General features: G+C 43.3%; 1 protein-coding gene across 1 annotated transcript in view; it reads right to left on the bottom strand.

Moving 5' to 3' along the window:
* Positions 1-21,313, bottom strand: part of iqsec3a (IQ motif and Sec7 domain ArfGEF 3a) — a gene marked incomplete at its 3' end in the record, with an annotated part of 95,936 nt that overhangs the window by 62,972 nt on the left and 11,651 nt on the right. The window contains exon 2 of the mRNA XM_080754602.1: positions 19,095-20,407. Coding sequence (XP_080610728.1) covers positions 19,095-20,401 — 1,307 coding nt within the window. The 5' untranslated portion in view covers positions 20,402-20,407. The remainder of the gene's footprint in view (positions 1-19,094; positions 20,408-21,313) is intronic.

Below are 21,313 nucleotides of genomic sequence, written 5' to 3'. Positions count from 1 at the left end.
CAACTCGACTGGCCAAACTGTCAAATATTAAGTAAGCAAGAGGCAAACATTGTGAAAATAGCAGATCTAGATGCTCACAACGCCTCGCGTTGCGAGGCGTTGTGAGCATGTAGATCGGCTATTTTCACAATATTTATCTCTGGAACCGAGTCACATTAAATGTAATACCTACAATTCTAAGTGCTTGTCAGGGTGGGGGTCCCCAGTTCAAATATGTTTATTTTGGGGGTCACGGCCTAAAAAGGTTTGAGAACCCCTGGTATAGAGCATTAACAAATTCATCCACCAGGGGCACTGACTAACTCATTCTTATGACTTCCTATCTAGCCACGCTTTATAAACTATATATATTTTTAAGAGAAAACAATCCAAAAATTAAAATAAGCGAATGTTCGACTTCGGTGAACAACGTCGAATAGTGACTTTGATATTCGAATATTTGAATATTCGAACATTTGGTGAATGCCCTAGGCCTAGTCACACATCACACACACAAAAAAAAGCCACAGATTGCAGCTTTCAATGGTTAAATAGAGAGAATAAGATAAGGTGCTATATGCGGGAGGAGGCGTGGGGGTGGTTTAGTGAGAGCTTTGATAAACGACTCGCCCTGTCTGCCATCTGGAGTTGAGTCTGCAATTTGTCGTTGGGTTATTTTGCTACTAAAGCAGAAATTACTGCTTCTCTCTCTCTCACACACACACACACACACACACACACACACACACACACACACACACACACACACACACGCATGTACTCATCACATACACACGTTTATACACAGGGCATGCACACAACACACATGTATGTACCACATGCAGTCGTCATAACGAGCTCATCTTTACAGCCTCGGGTCCTCCCTGTGGAGCTGCTGGACAGGTTTGGCTGATGTATTGTTTTAATTAATCTCGACGCACCTCCGTGCCAGCTGCATGCGCACGCACGCACGCACGCACGCACGCACGCACGCACGCACGCACGCACACCTGGCTCTTGTAAGTGACCTATTACAATTTTATGTGGGTACTGTACACAAGGCCGTATAATGGTGTGTGTGTGTGTGTGTGTGTGTGTGTGTGTGTGTGTGTGTGTGTGTGTGTGCGCGTGTGCGTGCGCGTGTGCGTGTGCGTGTGTGGCCACTTCCCACTTTTGGTCTAGAGAAAATAGCCCTGTTTAAGATGCAACACATACGCTCAGGTATTAGAGGGACAGTGTGAAAGATTGGAGCTAACAAACCATAAACAAAGGTTAAATGTAAAGGTTGAAAATGTAATTTAGATAGCATAATATGTAGACAGATGCCAGGTGGTTCATTTGTTGACTTGGCAATCTACATAGTTTCAATGTAGATTATGTATTTGATATACAGTACAGTCAGTACCCTATAGACAATTTAATAAAAGGGGATGAGAAGACGATTATTATATTTTAACCCATTAAGACTTGAGGACCCGATTCTACAAATGTCAGTTTTCTGAAAAACTATGTTGTCAGTTGTCTTGTAGACCAGTGGTCCTCAACCTTTTCTGGCCGTGACCCCCAAAATAATCATATTTTATCTGGGGACCCCCCACCCTGACGAGCACTAAGAGTTGAGACATTTCATTTTGTATAACACGGTTTTATTGTGAAAATAGCAGATCTACATGCTCACAACGCCTCGCAACTTCTGCCTCTAATATTTGACAATTTGGCCCATGTTTAATTTGTCATTTTAGTCAATTAAAAAATCCTTCAAGTGTCACTTTAGAAATGTGCAGATACCCTCTATACACTTAAACTTTATGTTGGTTTGTATACTGTTGAGTGAGAAAACAATGTTGCACATTAAGGTAATGATCTGGAGACCCCCCAAAATAATTTGGGGACCCCCCTGGGGGTCCCGACCCACAGGTTGAGAACCACTGTTGCAGACAACTACTCCACAAATGCTAAACAGAGTCTGGAACTACACCTCCCGAAATCAGAGAAACGGAAGCTGCCATTTCCGTACAAAAAATATATATATTCATATTAGGATACATTAACGACTGTTAAGATGAAACGAAAGTGGGGAGAAGGCTTCACATCCGCTTTTTATTTTACTCATGATCAGAGCTAACCTGCTCCAGGCTGTATGAGTATTTGAAAATTGTGTGAGGCAACAGTGTGACTACTACTGTATGTCAGTGGTGCTCAAACTGCGTATATAGATGTGCTGCTCTTTTCCTGAAAATGTCCTGCAAATGTTTTCTTTTTCCACAGGTTTCTTTCCCTGTTTTGACTATAAAATATTTTGTTTCAGGGACCCACAGAATCAAAAATTTTACAAAAAAAAAATCACAACTCATTTGTAGCCGATTCCGAGTATACTCGCGAAATATACGCGAGTATTTATAGTGCCGATCCAGAGTATACGCGCGATATTTACTGTATATACAGTAAAGCTGGAAAGGGCTACGTACCGTCCGTTGGAAAGTGCTGGCACGGGTGGACTCGCCAATTCATCATCATTGTGCATCCACGTGCACACAATAGTGATCCCTTAACAGGGAAGCCAACGGTCTTTCTCATCTTTGATGTCCCTTTTCTCCAAAAAACACTTTTGATGCCAAGGATGGCATTGGATTCTCGCTAAAATAGTACAAGCTGAAAGGCATCGATCCGCCATTACTGTTTACGCTTTGGACGACAACACTTCCGGGTAAATTTCAAAAGGTCGTCAAGTAGGAATTGTGAGCGCGATCTACTTCCGGCCTTCAAAATAAGAGACTGGCCGCGGACGGAGCAGGCGGCCGGCAGCTTGGATTTTTAACCCGTTCATTTCTGGAGCACTAAATGGTTAAAAATACATGTATAATCAAAGATTGGATTTTTCTAAAATATTTTTTAATAATATCAGAGCTTGTAAATCTGATATTTTAGAAAAGCCAAATACAAAATAATAAGTAGTAGAGTTTAAAATCGAAAATGACAGACGCTTTCCCGGTTTTAATGGGTTGAACAGAAACACCTGCCACGAGAGCTCCTAAAACAACCACATCAACAGCTTTCAGAGAAGGTTCCGTCTTCTTCTTCGCTGCAGACGAGCTGAATTATTCATTCATCAAAAATGTGCGTGTCACTGACCCTGCTGTTGTTCACTGTGCTTTGGGGAAGGCTTGCGTAACTAGACATTGCAGTTTGTTTTGTGCTTCTGTCTGGTCTAAGCAAATGATACAAAAAGATGGCTTCCTTCTTCAATAAAATATTCAGGCAAAACAGGCCTCATGCTAAAATGACACACACAGTCAAGTGATATGCCGTCTTTCTTGGTTGACAGAGCTTTTAACCACTGAAGTCCATTGTCACAAATAGCAAAAATAACAGATCTCTGAGATGTCTTTCTGTTCATAATGACATGATGCCGTTTCCCAAGAGGGGAACAAAAAACACTGCGACACCAACCGGGATCCACCACAGGACCCAATTAGTTTTTTTCTTTTTCTAAACCGGATCGAACGGCTCAGTTCTAGAATGAATACCAGCACAGTGGTAAAGTCCCTACCCACCATCACCACGGAGGTTGTGGGTTCGAATCCACTGTGATACATCCAGCTTTGTCGGGCATCTATAGACCTTATTCAAACCGCGGCCATCTTGGATCACATGACCACATGGGGTGGCAGCCTGCATTACAAAACATTGCAAACAATGGATTTATTCCTTTTGGGGATGTTGATGTTGTCATCTGCCCATTTGTCAATTTGGTCAAAAGAAAATTGGTTGAACAGAACTCAGCAACAGGGCTCAGTAACAGGGGACAGGCGACAGCAGGACGTTTTTTTGGATTAACAAGCTCTTTATTCTCCGGTGCTTTGCAGAACCATACAGTCTTTTTACTTTCTTCCAATTGCCAATACTTTTACATCAACTCCACTACATCTCGTAAAACAAATATTGTACTTTTACTCCACCACAATTATTTGAAAAGTGCGGGTTCAATCTCCCGCACTGCCGGTGCAGGAGATTGAACAGAAAACCTTCCAGTCACAAAGCACCGCGATTGCTAGTCTTCAAGCTCCCATTACTTGTCAATATACACGTGTCACTCACTAGCAATATTTACAGCTGACAAGAGCTTACATGTTACACAACAACACGTGTTAATAAAACATTAAAGCAAGCGTAACTCAAACGTACAGCGTGCCGTCTTTGAACTCGCAGCGCTGGAACAACTTCAAGGAAGGGGGAAAAAATCTAAAACAGAATCATGCAATTTCCCCAGGTGTCATGACGAGACTGCATTCAGTGACTGCGCAGCGCTCTCTAGTTCTCCAGAATCCAGTCAGAGCGAATAGGTTCCATTTCACAGCGTTTGTTGAGCTGCCGCCGAGGCCAGGCAGCGAGTAAAAAAGTATATTGTTTCATCCGCCACACACAATGTTCTGACTTTGTGTGAGACAGCTTAATTGGGGTGAATTTCTAAAAACGCTTTTAGGATTTTCTTCCCCTGGGGGGAATATGTGGTTGTTTTTTTCTAAATCTCAATATGTTTTGGAAAGCAGGAAAATATATTGTATTTTCTTGACGTAACAAACACAATAAAAAAAACAACGGTTTGGATTGAACTGTTGTTCACAAACTTTTCTTCACATTTCCCATGGAGCTCGCACATCACTGGAGGAACTTTTAATTACAACCAACCCACCACACTTGCAACAGAATGACTAATGAGAATTTCAGGCTTTGTGGATCAGTGCCATTATTCTTCTGGATCCTCTCGTGTATATTCCAACGGATGGCTTTCCGTTCACTCTGATGGTGGCTTAACTCACCTCTTAATGTGTTTAAGCAGAAAGTGCTCCAGTTGGTTTAGTTTCAAAGTGGGTAGCGTTAGGGGTTCCCCAAGGGGACACAGGTTCCAGGGTGAAAAGCTAATTGAGCACATGGCGTACTTTGCCGTTTAATAATTCCTTCCAGTTGTGCTGTTGGCTACTAATGCCACTCGGCAGTGGTGTAAAGTAACTCAGTACATTCTGAGGTATTTTCTTTCCTTTTTGGAATAGTTCCAATTTTGGACTACTATTTTTTCTACTCCACTATCATCTCAGAGGCAATTACTTTTACATCACTAGAATTATTAGAAAACTTTTGTTGCTATATTTACTTTGTAGATTGTGATTGTTATTACAAAACATACATTAAACACTACAGGCCTATATACTGTACATTTTGGCCATTTGAAAATAGCCGATCTACAAGCTCACTATGCACCGTGATGCAACACATGTGAGCTTGTTTCGGCTATTTTCAAAAGATTTTTATACACTCAAAAACTTGTGCCAGGGTCCTTCTACAACAGAAGGAGTACTATCTACTTTTGGTGGTAGAAATGTATAGATTTCCAGTAAGACTCCCTAATCGGGAGATATATATATATATATATATTATCTCCACAAATAGGGCAACAATTTGTTTTTCCAAAATCTTCCTGATGGTGGCGTTAGATGGGACAGATGCGTTTTGATTACATGACTGTAGAGATACTGTGCGATTTGCGTGATTTTAGGGCAAAATCTGTAGGAGCAGTGTCCACAAATGTGTTTTAAAAAATCGGCCTGCAGGTGGCGCTAAATGGGACAGATCCATGTTGATGAGATGAGTGTAGACATACTGTGTACCGATTCGCGTGATTTTAGGGCAAAATCTGTAGGAGCAGTGTCCAAAAATGAGTTTGAAAAAATCGGCCTGATGGTGGCGCTATATGGGACAGATCCATGTTGATGACATGAGTGTAGACATACTGTGTAGCGATTTTCGTGATTTTAGGGCAAAATCTGTAGGAGCAGTGTCCAAAAATGTGTTTTTATAAATCGGCCTGAAGGTGGCGCTATATGGGACAGATTCATGTTGATGAGATGAGTGTAGACATACTGTGTAGCGATTTGCGTGATTTTAGGGCAAACATTGTAGGAGCAGTGGCCAAAAATGTGTTTTAAAAATCATTTTTTACACCTGGGGGTCGGTCCCTGGAGCTCCGGGGGGCAACGGTTGCGGAGATATGAGCAGGGCAAAAGTGTGACGTGTGACGTGTGATGTGTGACTGACAGACTGACGGACTGACGGACTGACTGACAGCCGGTGGAGGTTTGGATAGTATAGGATACATGTATTATGTACAGCTAGCTTTGTGCTAATTCAACTCAACTACAGCTGTCAATCTAACAGCTGAGCTGTCTCTCCCACACTTAGTCTCTCACTCTGTCAGCGAATCTGTACTTCTGTATCTATTTGTATGTTCTTTATCTTTAGCACATACTGTATACTTATAGGACCATTCAGAATAGCATTTCTGTTAGAATGGACAGTATAAGAACAGTCTGAGATGGGTGCTCAGATGGCTTGTGCCTCGACAGGGCTGCCTTATGATCTGTGATGCTGTTATATGCTCGAATCTTTTATCAAATTTTTGATCTGATTTAATAAAACTTTGTCAATATCCTTCATCCTTGTAAGATAATGTCAATATCCTTCATCCTTGTAAGATAATCTTTTTCCATAACATACTTTACGTACATTTTGTACATTCTGTGCACTTGCCAGCCTCTATCACACACTTCGTTTTGGGAAGAGAGTCTGGGATTGCAGGGAGATATTTCATTTCTGGGGGGTGGGCTAAAGCCCAGTGACGCGAGCCCCAAACCACGTGCCCCAAGCATACAACCCTGATTGGCCAACCCTTGAAGCTGGTTGAGGAAATAGAATCTCACTGGATCGGTTCCAGACCGTACTACAACATCACTACCGCCAGGGGTGTTACGACCCATGGCTCGAAAGGGCCGAACATGACGCACTCAGATACCAGTTTGCAAAAATAGATTGAATTTATTTACATTAGTGTATCAAATGAGTGAGTATAGGTACAATTACAAGGTATTCTTTTCTTAACAACAGTAAAACACAGTAGCGAAAATAGATGTCTAGAATTCTATAGTGACTACCAGTCTAGTAGGTTAAGGCGAATACTGCAATATGAAGTATAATGTATAGACAAGGTCTAGAAGTAAGGGAAACGGCCGGAGCCGTTCCCTGGGCGTTGGCTTGAGCCCAAACAAAATACAACAAGGTAACAAAACGAACTACTTACAGAACCAAAAATAACCAAAGCAAATAATAAACAGGGGAAACGAAAATAGGGTCTAAAGAACTAAATAGAATGTTGACTTTCCGAAGGCCAATAATAACACAATATTAACCCAACAAAAGAAAAAGTCGAGTCAGTGGGGAAACAAGGCAGCGAGGCACAGGTTCGACATGGGAGGTCTGCTTCGTCCTTTTATCGGCAACGGGGCGGGCCCTGCTCCACTGCCGGCAATCACAAATCAAGCCACCGACCAGTCAGCTGTTCGCCACTCAGCTGTTTAATCACCCACGTCACTCAGTCCTCACCGGTGGCCGGGTTTACTGCAGGTCACCACGGCCACTACATCAGTACACAAAATGTAGGGTAAGGCACTAATAATAATCATCATACCATACCATAATAATAATAATCACGGCCAACGGTCGTGACAAGGGGTGTTGTTGTGTTCGGTCTGGTTTATTAACCAGGCAAACTCGGGGAGACATGCTCAGTGGGAATCAGCGCACGCACGCACGCACGCACGCACGCACACACGCACACACACACACACACACACACACTCACACACACACACACACACACACACACACACACACACACACACACACACACACACACACACACACACACACACACGTACCCACCAGTTACTGTACAGTACCCAAGCACCTGTCCAATTATACCTTCACGGGAGAAAGTGCCCCTTTTATGCCAACATAATTTCTCTCTGTGCAACAGGGCTCAGTAACAGGGGACAGGCGACAGCAGGACTTTTTCTTTTTTTTTGATTAACAAGCTCTTTATTCTCCGGTGCTTTGCAGAACCATACAGTCTTTTTACTTTCTTTTTTACCCAGGGAAAGTAGCTAAGCACACCAGCAAATTTTCATCAACGGTCTGCGCACACGAACACTTCCACACCTGTCATGCTGCCATGCGGCTGAATCAACTCATAAGAGATCTCCCTTCTGACTCATCAGTGCATCTATACGGCAATAGGGATGGGACGACATGAAAATGTCATATCACGATTATTGTGACAAAAGAAATCGCGATTTACGATATTATCGGGATAATCAAAACCCATTATCCTGGGGAAGAACATTTGCAAAAAAAGTAGCAGATCTACAAGCTCACAACGTGTCGCATAGCGACGCGTTGTGAGCTATACATTTCTGCCACCACAGAGGGAGGTGGAACAACAAGAATGCTTTTTTATGCATTCTCTGGAGATCAATGGACAGCTGTTCTGATTGTGTGTGGAAAAAAGATTGAGATTTATTTCATACAACACAAAGGACAGACTCACTCCCTATTTTATTTTCCTCTGCAGTCTGACAACTCTACATCTTTTGCTTGAGTAAAAGTATCAAGTAACAAGTCCTGCATTCTAAATGTACTTTAGTAAAAAAAAAAAATAGCAGCAACAACATCTATACTATAATTTTGCGAATGTCTGAGTGAGTGAGTGTCTGTCTGTCTGTCTGTCTGAAACAGCGTTTCTCCTCAGTGGCTGGAGCAATTGATCTGAAATCGCATCACAATTAGCATATGAACACACCTAACATAACTGTGAAGCCCGTTTGTCACTTTCACAAATCGTATGCTGTATATTAGCATTTTTATGGTGTATCTACTATCTATTCTGCATCTAGCTTGAGGCTAATCTATTCTGCATCTAGCATGAGGCAACATGTTTAACCAGCTCTCTCTGTGTGTGTTGTGTGTGTGTGTGTGTGTGTGTGTGTGTGTGTGTGCGCAGGCAGGCGGGTGTGTGCGCAGGCGGGTGGGCTGGGGGCCAGTTAAAGTTAGCAAGCACCAGTTAAAGTTACTTTCCATCCCTCATATACTATATGCACAGTGCACATCCCATAATCCACACACTGCACATCATTTTGGAGCTCATATCTTTGAACGGGTAAGGGCTAGTATACTTAAAGTACCGAAAGTAAAAGTATTCATTTTGGACTGGAGATTCATTTTTTTTCCTCCAAATGTATAAAACATATTTTGAAAATAGCTACAAGCTCACAAAATATATATAGGGCTGAAGTGGTTAATATATCTTTTGTAATAATACTGTAAACAATTACCAATTACAATATTTGCCTCTGTAGTGTAGTGTAGTATTTAAAATTGGAAATACTCTTGAATATTTGTCTCATCGATGCTAGTTATACTATGCAGATGCACTGTTGATGCATATTTTTGTTACTTGGCTACGTGTTATTTAGAAATGCAAATACTGTTTGCTTGACAGTCAGACAGACAGACAGACAGACAGACAGACAGACAGACAGACAGACAGACAGACAGACAGACAGACAGACTGGATAAGAGCAACACGCCTGTAAATTGCAAAAAAAAAGAAAAAAAAAGAAAAAAGATTATTCAAATTAGGTTTATAAAGGTGGGGGTTTGCGATAACGTGCTGCAAATCTTCATGAAGAATAAATGTATACGGTTTAATGCCTCATTTAAATGTCAAACATGGAACTGCTTCAGACGACACACACATGAACCTTGTTCAAACATTTATATGTCAAGCCCTTGACCTGTATCAATAATTAATCTTTTTAAAAAGCTTATGTCAAATGCAACATGCATATACAGATACGGTAAATGCAAGTAAGCAGTTCTAATCTCACGCTATAGAAGATCTATCCGCTAAAATCCTTCATGACCAATTAAAAAGGAGGCAGACATTATTTCTAGATATACAGTATGGACAAAAAACGTATTTTATCACTGTTTACACCAGGGGTCTTCAACAGGGGGTCTGGGACCCCTAGGGGGTCCTCAGAGTTACTACAGGGGGTCCTCCAAATCTTTGTGTGATAGGAAAAAAAATTCCCCTTTTTTATATTGACCACTTGAACCCTAGCATCCATATTCAGAGAACATTAGCCAAAAATAGTCGATCTACAAGCTCACAACACCTCGCAGCGCAGCTTGTAGATCGGCTATTTTCGGCAAGAGGTTTGATGTAGAGGGGGAAAATATCAGACTAAGTACAGAGTAAAATGTCAAGTTTATTAAGTATTGACGGTTCAAGTGGTTAAATATCTGAAAATACAAATTGACAAGAATAAAATACACTGATGATTGTGCTGTCAAATGATGAAACCATATGGAATCTATGAACAGGTTGTGGGGGTCCCCGATTCATCTCTCTCTCAACTAAGGGGTCCTTGGCCTGAAAACGTTGAAGACCCCTGGTTTACACCAAATTACCTCGGTATAATACTGTACATATGAATAGAGCAAATACCTTTAATTGCATTTGAACAAATTGCTGTCACTTGTGGCAAAGGCTTTATACCAAGTGAATGCTAAACACTGAAATGCTGCTGTTTCAAAAGTTTATACCAAGCTAACCTTTCCTAGGCTATATATATGGATGTACCGTTGTTCCCCATTGAGCATGGCACATTTCCTGGGGCAAGCTGCCCAGATCACACATGTCACACATGTCTTCTTATTTTTTCACTCTCAAAAAGCGCCTGCAATGTTGTGCATTTGAAACTACATTGCAGTGCACATCATGGGGTGATCACTGCTTGCCTCCTGTGAATTGTTTTATTTTTATTTTTTGTTTATTTTCTGAAAAAACCTGGGTGAAATGTGCCAATCTTCAGGTTCAGGTTTATTAGTCAAATGCATATCCATACAGGTATAGACATACAATGAAATGCTTGTGCCAAGAGCACTCTCAGCCTTATTACACACAAAAAAACAAGACAACAACAGGTCACCCAGGACAACCCAAAAACAACAAAACAACCATACAGTGTAACAGTGTACAGTTTAAAAACTGCGTATATTGCACATGACTACCTACGCCTCGCTTCCATCTCTTCGTTAAGCATCCTGATTGCTTGAGCATAAAAACTATTACTGAAACGGGTGGTGTGAGATTTGATGCTCTGGTAACGTTTTTTGGATGGGAGGAGATAGAACAGGGAATGGGCGGGATGACAGCTGTCTTTTAAGATGTTCTCTGTCTTTTTCTTACAGCGTGTGTTATAGATTGTGTGTAGCTGTGGTAATTCTGTGCCAATGATTTTGGCAGCTCTCTTCACAATTCTCTGTAACTGTGTACTGTCTTGAACAGTCACGTTACCAAACCACACTGTGATGCATCCTGTCAAAACACTTTCTATGGTACAGCGATAGAAATTAACAAGAGCCTTGGTGCTCAGGCCAAATCTCTTGAGACGCCTCAGAAAGTACAATCGCTGCTGCGCTTTCATAAGGATACCTTCGCTGTTTTGAGACCATGTGAGTGAGTTTGTTATGTGAACACCCAGGAATTTGAAACTGTCCACTATGTCTACAGGTGAACCATTTATGGTTAAGGGACTGTGATTGACTTTAGACTTCCTAAAGTCAACGATGATCTCTTTTGTTTTACTAACATTTAGAGAGAGATTGTTATTCTGGCACCATAGGGTTAGCTCTTCAATTTCCCTCCTATAGGCCCAATCTCCACAGGAAACAACGGCATCTATTTATGTCCTATTTCTGACAGAACACTTGCAATTTGTATAGTTTCATAAGATAGTCTTCTCTCTAAGTTGCAATGTAACACATGCTCTGTTTACATAGTTATTTATTCCCATCTATGATTAATATTTAATTATACATACAGTACATTGTTTTGTTTTGATTGTTTTATTCCACTGTTGCTTTGGCAATGCAAGCGTACTGTATGTCTTCTCATGCCAATGAAGCTCCTTTGAAATGAAGTGATCTACTGTAAACGGTAGCAAGCTCTTTCTGTTGCAACTGTCGTAATTGCGAACGCGCACATACCTCTGGAATCTACTGTACACGAATGCAACTAATGAGAATTTAGCTCACGTTTCCTGTATGCTCTTTCAAATGCATGAGGGAAAGGGATTCAATTTGCATATCATTTCCGCGAGGGCTTTTGTAACATGCATTAGTATGAATACAATAGAATTATGAACATACCTTAACATGAATATTATACAGCTTTTGTGAATGGCTATTTTTGCATTTTCGACTCCAGTAAGTACCTAAGTATAGAGGGCTTAAGTGGTTAAGTGAACTATGATCAGTGTTGTACCCGAACGCGTTCAAAGAACAATCATTCATGAACACGTTCATATTTTGGGCGAACGTGAACTGAACATTCTTTGTTTTTCGCTTGATGAACGATATTGTCGAACGCGGTCATTCTGACACCCGTGAACGGCGTTCGTCGGCGTTCGTCGGCCATTCATTATTGCTGTGTGTGGTTCTATATGGGCTGTGTCAATAATTTTGACAAATAATAGCATGCAGCAACGTCTAAACATGTATATATATATATATATATATATATATATTTTTTTTTATTTTATTTTTTATTTTTTTTGTATTATTATTCTTATTATTTTTTTGAATAGCCAAAAAAAATATGGTTAAAAAAAGAACGAAAAAGAACTAAGTTAGTTCATTTTGGGGAACCATGAACTTTAGTTCAAAATATAGAATGATGAACTATGAAATGAACTAGTTCATTTTAGAAGTTCTGAACTTGAACTTGAACTAGTTCGTTTTGAAAGTGAACTTTCCCAACATTGACTATGATGCTGTGTGTATCTATATATAAAACACACCTTTTTTCTCACTCGTCTAGACGAGATATTCTCTATGCCTTCACTGTCGTGGCTTTATTTATCCCTCTTTCACTCAATCTGCGCTCTTCTTTGCCTCAATAATTAATCTCCCCTTCCTTGCGCTCCATCTCTCTCTCCCACAGTGTTGCTATGTCCGCTTATTATAAGCGACTTTAGGCTAGCTTTTCTGTAAAGTTGCTTGTAAATATTGGTAGTTGAGGTAGTCAAAATTGTAGTTACTTATTCGGGCTTGTTTCCTAATGTTGTTTAAACCAGTGTTTCTCAAACCTTTTCAACTCAAGGAATCCCAAATGAATATGTATTTGTCCACAGACTCCATTCTACAAAGGAAAATTGGTGCCAGAGATACCTGTACCAAAATTGTATTGTTAAAGGAGTAGTTCCCCCCCCAAAAAAAATTACTTATTTTCACACCTCATGAAGCCTTGAATGTTTTAGTTTTTGTCGCATTCCTAAGCCAATAATTTAATGACCAGTCAATAGGATTTTCTCGGAATGCGTCAAAAACAAAATCTCCATGAATTCAAGGCTCCAATGGGTGTGTAATTGATAGAACAGTTTTTTTTGTTGAAAATAGCAGATCCACAAGCTCACAAGCTTGGAGATCGTCTATTTTCAAATAGCCGAGGTACAGTAGGTTTAGAGTGCTCATGTGACCTTTAACAGTCGCTTCTTTTGGGCACATTTTCCTAGACCCCATTGCTTATTTCTCTCGCAAATTCTGGCAACACTTTTTTGTAAATTGTATTGATTGATTGAAGGCTTTATTAGAAGTTTGCATAGGAAAATGTACAGATTCATGACGGTACAGTTCACTGGTACAAGGTCTACTAAAAGGAGATCCATGAAAAGACTAAGCTTATTTCAACTGGAAACCATTTAAGTATCTCATATAACATTGAATGACAGACAAATAGAACACAGTACTATGCAGTAGATATAAAGAAAGGAAAAAGATAACAGTAAGTCTAAACAAACAGTAAGTATATACAAGGAAGGGGCAGGGGATATATAACATTGAATGACAGACAAATAGAACACAGTACTATGCAGTAGATATAAAGAAAAGAAAGAGATAACAGTAAGTCTAAACAAACAGTAAGTATATACAAGGAAGGGGCAGGGGAGGGTAGGGTTGGGCTAGGTTTTTACCAGTTGCGAACGGCTGCTGCCTGTAAGTGGTTTTTCAGGGCAATTTTAAAGGATGCTAGTGATCCACTCTCCTTTATGGCCTTCGGTAAGGCATTCCACATTTTTGTGGTATAGCAGAAGAACGAGTTTGACCCTTTCTTTGAGTTGACTCTGGGTTGAACGTGATCTGTGGCACTGCCTCTGGTGTTGTAATTATGGACATCCTTAACGTTTATAAAGTATTTTGACAGGTACTTGGGTATCATAGTGGTGTAGTGTATCTTGTACACCAGGCCCATTGCAAGTTGCTGTACTCTGTCATCTACTCTGAGCCACCCCACTTTTAACTGGTGAGTAGCGGTGAGGTGAGTCTGATAGGGAAGGTTAAGCAGGACCCTAATTAGTTTATTTTGGGCTGTTTGGAGTTTAGTTTTTAGGGCTTGTGGGGCGTCACGATACCATACGTGGACTCCGTAGTCAAAGAGGGGCTGGATTATTGCACCAGCTATGGTCTTCAGTGTGTTGAAGTTGACCATTGGGGCGATCCTCTGTAGGAAACGAGTTCGTTGGTTGATTTTTTTTATTACTTTAGAAGTCATTTTTTCGCTGGAAAGATTAGCTTCAAGGATACATCCTAAGTAAGAGATTTCGTTTTTTCGTGTTATGACCTTGTCACCCACTTTGATTGTGAAGTCATCTACCTTTTTGAGGTTATGATTTGATCCAAAAAGGATGGACTCGGTTTTTCCCAGGTGAATTGATAATTTGTTGTCGTTAAGCCATGTGCAGATCTTACTCAGTTCAGAGTTAAGTGTCTTTTCAACCTGCAAGTGGTCCTTGCCCGAGACTAGGAGAGCCGAGTCATCCGCGAACAGGAACAGGTTGCAGTCGCAAGCAGATGCCATGTCGTTCACGTATATTAGGAACAACAGAGGTCCCAGTATGCTACCTTGAGGAACACCACAGCTTACTGGGAGGGGGGGGGGGCAGGGTACCGTTAATCTCCACCACCTGTTCCCTCCCCACCAGGTAAGATTGCATCCAGCTCACTGCTGCGCTGTCAAGACCGATGGCTTTTAGTTTCTCAATCAGAATAGCATGATCCACGGTGTCAAATGCCTTCTGGAGGTCCATCATGACCATGCCGCTATATTTGCCCTGGTCCGCTTCGCGTTTGATTTGGTCAGTCAAATAGAGAAGGCATGTGTCAGTGGAATGGGATTTTCTGAATCCAGATTGGAACTCGTAAATCAGATTATTCTCATCGAGATATCTTGCAATCTGTTCGTAGACTATTTTCTCCATGACTTTGGATATGGAGCTAAGAATGGAAACAGGGCGGTAGTTTCCAGGGTCTAGTTTGCTACCTTTTTTGTGCAGGGGGGTTACTTTTGCTAGTTTGAAGTCCTGGGGGACATGACCCTGTTCGATGGAAAGGTTAATTATGTGGGTAATGATTGGAGCAATGGTGGCGGCTGAATCTCTGAGAAATCTAGCTGGGATTTTATCAAGGCCAGTGGCCTTGTGTTGAGGTAGGGCGCTCAATTTTTTAAACACCTCATCAGTTGTCACTGTGGAAAGTTTAAAGCTGTCTTTTCTGACGCCCAGTTTTTGGTAGAATTTTTTAACAAATTTTACACCATACCGCCCAGATGGGGCGACCAGTCTTTCGACCAGTGAACGGGCTGTGGTGGTAAAGGTTTTGTTAAGATGGGTAGCCACTTCACCTTTGTCAGAAATGAGAGCGGCGTCCGTTTTGATGTTTATGTTGTGGCATATGGTTTTTGGTTTTAAGCCTAATTGGTTGTTAAGCAACTTCCATAGGTCTCGTGGTTTGTTTTTGTATTCATCGATTTTGTCGTTGATGTAGTTTTTTTTGGCGGATCTAACTAGGGCGGTTGTCTGGTTTCTAAGTCTCTTGCATTGAGCAGTAAGATGCTCAACGTGGATTTTGAGGCCAGGGTTGAATTTTTTACTGAGCTTTTTGCAGCACTTTCGTTTTTCATCGTATTTTTTGTCTCTGAGTTTAGCTGATTCTGCAATATCTGAGTTATACCATGGCTCTTGGCGGGCTTTAACCCTGGTGGTATTCAAGGGGGCCACGTCGTCTAGAGCATTGGTCAATTTGGTTTTAAACCCACACCATGCTTCTTCGACATCTGTACACTGCAGCTCTGGGGAAAAGTCTACACCCGCTAGTTTGAGATTAAAAGCCTCACTGGAGTAGTTCTTCAGGCTTCTAGCTACGACAATTCTGTGGCCACTAGCCTTGGGTTTGTGTATTTTTCGGGTAGAGTAGATCATATAATGATCACTAAGACCGCATACAATAGCCCCGCTAGCGGTGACTTTGGACTTGTCAGTGGTTACGACGAGATCTATGAGGGTTTGGGAGTGCTCTGTCACCCTGGTGGGTACTGTGACAAGCTGAGTGAGGCTGTATTGATTGCATAACCCATCAAAGGACTTGAACATGGGTGCGTCTTTACGCAAAACATCCACATTCCAGTCGCCCAAAATGTGATACTCAGTACCGTCCACCTTTGCTAAGTTCTCATCAAACAGCTCAAAGAAATCATTCTGATCAGGTGGTCTATAGACAGCGCATATTAGTATGTTTTTTGCATGTTCAAAGATTACCTCAATCCATACAGTTTCAAGAGAACTGTGGTGTAAGTCTGGACGGGGGATAAAATTGACATCATTATGTACATACAGTACATGCAAACTCCGCCTCCCCACCTGTTTCTATCATTCCTGATTACAGTGTAGTTGGCAATTTCAATGCTAGCATCTGTAAACGAGTCATCAAGTTTAGTTTCAGAGAAGGATAAAATCTTTGCCTTACCGTCATGAAACATTCCCTTAATTAACTCCAGTTTTTTGGGATTCAAGCTATTGATGTTTAAATGGACTAGATGAAGTCCTGGTTTTGCAAAAACAACAGAGTGCATGTTCTCTGTAGTGATCGAGCCAACGTCGGAGCTGGGGGGCTCTTTGTCTATGACCGAGACAGGAAAGTCTGTCGTGGGGGGGAGGTGGTCATCATAGTCCGGTTGTAGTTGAGACTGAAGTGGGGGAGCGGTGGGGGTGGGGGGGAGGTCAGGTTCCTTTGTTGACTGAGAGCTCATACAGGAGGAGATCCATGACTTTTAGTAACTCTACTGCACCTATACTATTTGTGTCCTTGTATGCATCTCCTTTGTGTGGACATAAATAAATGGTTAAAATGTGTGTGTGTGTATGTGTGTGTGTGTGTGTGTGTGTGTGTGTGTGTGTGTGTGTGTGTGTGTGTGTGTGTGTGTGTGAGCATTAAGAAGAAGGATCCACTTTAGATCTCACAGTAGCAGCCAGGGCGTCACACGGTTGGGGGGGGAAGTGAGACTGAGTTACTATCGGGCCCAAGGTGGAGGGGCCTTAATTATTTTATACTTTAGCTATTGAAAAATAGCAGATATACAGTATAAGCCCACAGCGCGGCACCGAGTGCCGTACTGCGAGCTTGTAGATCTGCTATTTTTTTTTAAGTCGTGAAAATTTGTGCAAATCTTTGAAAATATGTCTTTTTTAAGCGAACATTTGTAACTCAAATTTTGCTTCTGGGGGGTCCCTGGAATTAAATATTTTGAGATGGTGGGCCGTGGCCAAATATATATCATATTGGGGGTCCTTGACATGAACAAGTTTGTGCACCACTGACTGACATGATAGAAACATATTTTTTTCAAAAAACCTTACAAGGATTTTAAATATTCAAAGACTTTTCACAACCTTTTAAAAATAGCAGATCTACAAGCTTGCAGCGCCGCGATGTGAGCTTGTAGATCTGCTATTTTTTCAATAGTTAAAGCACAAAATAATGCGTAATAAAACGTTTCCAGTCTAAATGGGTTAAACCCCCTCCCCCTATGAAGAACATTCATGGGGGGGCCCGCAGTGAATCCTTGTACCCAGTGCCCAGAATTTAGTGTGACGCCCCTGCCTGGGTCTCGGCCCTTCCTCCTGCTCTCTCTCTCTCATCTCGCACAATGGAGAGGCCTCTGAAAAGTGCTTGTCCAAGCTCTTTGCGTCCAGAGAGAGCCATTAAACTTCCATGATCTCGGGATGGATGATGTGTGGGGGTGGGGGGGGGGGGGGTGTCTTCTGGCTCTCCAAGTAATCTATTGTAGTCGTTCTCTCCATCTTCATTCTGGATACAAAAGGGCTGTTGAGTGCGACGTGCGCGCTAACACTTTGCCCCGCACAATGTGTACTTTGGCCGAGCTATTTTAGGACCGGCACGACGCCGTTGTTATCATCATCACCTCCTACGCCATGTGGAACGAGGCCGCGTAAAGGCTGAGTCGGAATGTTCTACACTAGATTAGAAAGTTAAAGAGAGCATATGTCTTTTGTGAGCGCGCAGACAAACAGAACGCGATGGGGATTGCCTGGCATATGGCAGCCTCTGGCCACAGCAGTGAAGAAAGAAAGAGATAAAGAAAGAAAGAAAGAAAGAAAGAAAGAAAGAAAGAAAGAAAGAAAGAAAGAAAGAGAGAAAGAAAGAAAGACAGAAAAAAAAGAAAGAAAGAAAGAAAGAAAGAAAGAAAGAAAGAAAGAAAGAAAGATACTATCGGGTAATACAATCAGTGTAGATTTTGTCGACTAAAACTATGACGAAAAATGTTTGTCGACTGTGTTTTTTTCACTGACGAAAACTACATAAAAACTAAGCTGGGATGACTAAAACTAAGACTAAATATATTGACAATTTCGTCAACAAAATCAAAATACTATGACTAAAACTAAATCAAAATTTGCTGTCAAAAACAACTCTGAATACAATGTGCATTCACCTGTGGGACGGTACTGCAAGCGCACAATATTGCATAAGTAAAGCACAGACATATAATTACGGCACGACGGTGCACATGCGATTGTGTGTGCGTGTGATCCTGAAAGAAGAATAAATAAATAACAATGTCGGAATACAGTGATGGCGCTTGAGACCCCTGTCTCCCTAAAACAACTGAACTGTATCCTTTAAACCTGTGGAAACCCAACAAGGCCTGGTAATTGCTTGTTTCGACTGAAGCCCCGTTGGACCATGTAGGCCCCCATGTAGGCCCCTGTTGGACCATGTAGGCCCTACATGGTCCAACACGAAGTGCCACGATCCAAATCAGAGCAGAACAAGCAGAACGAGCATAAGCGTGTATATGTACTCACACGTTGAAGAGGTTGAGGCCGATGCGATAGAGCCGCTTGCGCATCACGTCCGTGGACAGCGTTGGCGACTTGCAGCTGGCGGGGTTCTCGCACTGGTAGCGCGGCAGGCTCAGGATCATGGCCTGCAGGGCCTCCTTGGACGAGGCCTCGGACGCCGCCGAGCGTGCCTCCGTGGACGTGCTGCTGCTGCTCATCTGCTCCGAGCTCGCCGTCTCCGAGCCACTCCGCTTGGCCTCCAGTGGGGGGGAGCTGACCCGCGGCGGAGGAGGGGGGGCCGTCTCTCGAGGCGACGGGGCGTGTTGCTGCACCCCGGGGTTTCCTCCTCCGGACGGAGGCGGAGGCGGCGGTAATTCCTCCGCCTCTACTGCCGCTTGCGGAGGAGTGGCCATCTTGTCCAGAGGAGTCAGGGGAGGTTGTCCCGCCTCTTCGACGAGCTCTTCTTCGCACGGAGGCGGGGCGGGGAAGTCGGCCTCCGGCTCGTCTCCTTCCACGTTGTTTTCCGGGGCTGCCGGATGGGGTTCTTGTTGCGGGAGGATTGGCGGCGGCGGCTGCTCCGTCGCGGGTTCCGCCGGGACCTCCTCTGCAGCAGGGGGCGGGGGAAGGGGAGATTCCGCGGGGGGCTCGGTCGGGACGTAGGAGGAGGGAGCGGCGGTTTCGGGGACGGAGGCTCCCCCGCCCTGTTGGACGCAATTGCCGAGGGCGACCGACGCGGAGGATTCCACGACGGAGGACGACACTCGGAAGTTCTGGCTGTCGAACTGCACGGTGACGTCGCGGAACGCCATCATCAGCTTGCTGGCGCTCCGCGACAGGTCGCCGGGATCCACCGTGCTCTGAAGGATCGTCGGTGGCTCCGCTGCTGCAGCTGCTGCTGCAGCTGCTGCTGCTGCTGTGAAGGCCTCGGCGCTGAACTGGTAGGCGCCGGCCTCCTGCAGGGAGCACATGGTCTTCAGGCTCCAGTTGCTCAGCGCGTCGTCGATGGACTTGGCCAGCGACTGCACCTGCTCGCTGAACGAGTCCTCCAGGTCGGTCAGGCTGCCGCCCACCGTGGCGGGCAGCGACGGCGAGCGCACCAGCGGAACACCCGCCAGGCCGCAGCCCTCCGCCAGGGCGCGCTCGGCCGAGAATCCCTCTGCGTTCTGCGCGCGGACCCTGCGCAGCGAGATGCGCCGTGGCAGCCGGCTCTCCAGCAGGGAGTTGCGGATCTTCTCGAAGTTCTTGCTGAGCTGGTACTGGCGGAAGGCGGTCTGGATCTTGCAGGCGGCGCGTCGGGAGATGAGGTGGCCGCCGTACTTGTGCTCTAACATTTCGATCTGTGATGGAGAGAGAGAGAGAGAGAGAGAGAGAGACAGAAAGAGAGCGAGAGAGGAAACCAAAAACAAATGTAAGTAAAGGTCTTGGCGTTAGGTATCAAAACATTAAACACTGTCTCTTCAGACAGCTTTTCATAACTGACATAATAGAGGTTGATATCAGGTGATGTGTATGTCAAACAATGTCAGGGAATGGAAAAAAATAAATAATGGGTGTTCCATTCCAATAGCCACAAAGATCTTATTACCAGTAAGACTCCCTAATCGGGAGATAAGCGACCGTCAGGTCAGCAGTGTCCACAAATCGGCCTAATGGTGGCGCTAAATGGGATAGATCCATGTTGATGACCATGACTCTAGACATACTGTGTACCGCTTTGCGTGATTTTAGGGCAAAATCTGTAGGAGCAGTGTCCAAACATGTGTTTTGCAAGACTCTGCCTCATGGTGGCGCTAGAAGAGGGCCATGTGAGAAATGAGGGGTGGAGGTTGTGGTTTGGCAGCCAAGGAATGTGTGTGCAAGGTTTGGCATGGATAGGGGCAGAGATATGAGTAGGGGAAAAGTGTGATGTGACGTGACGTGACGTACGGCTGGAGGAGCTTTTCATAGTAACAAATATTTTTTTAGTTAACCACTTTCAAACTGGCGACATGTTGTGAGCTTGTAGCTCAGCTTTTTGGGTTTTGTTTTCGGGGGCCCATGGCACGAGGCTGTGTCTATGTGGTGGTTCGTTCCTTGACATCGAGGAGTTCTGGAACGCCCTGGTCAAGGTCACGGAAGCTCGAGCCGGTCTAACTGTACCTTTTTAACTTCACGGAACCCGGGCAAGAATGGATAAGAGTGGATGCCGTTGTCAAGGTCACGGCAGTGCTCTGTGTGTCTGCGACTCCCATAAGCCCTGGTAT

The sequence above is a fragment of the Nannobrachium achirus genome (assembly GCF_963921795.1).
Source record: "Nannobrachium achirus genome assembly, chromosome: 23".
Lineage (NCBI taxonomy): Eukaryota > Metazoa > Chordata > Actinopteri > Myctophiformes > Myctophidae > Nannobrachium > Nannobrachium achirus.
Note: the sequence above shows the minus strand (reverse complement) of the source record. Positions and strands in the feature narration are given on the sequence as shown.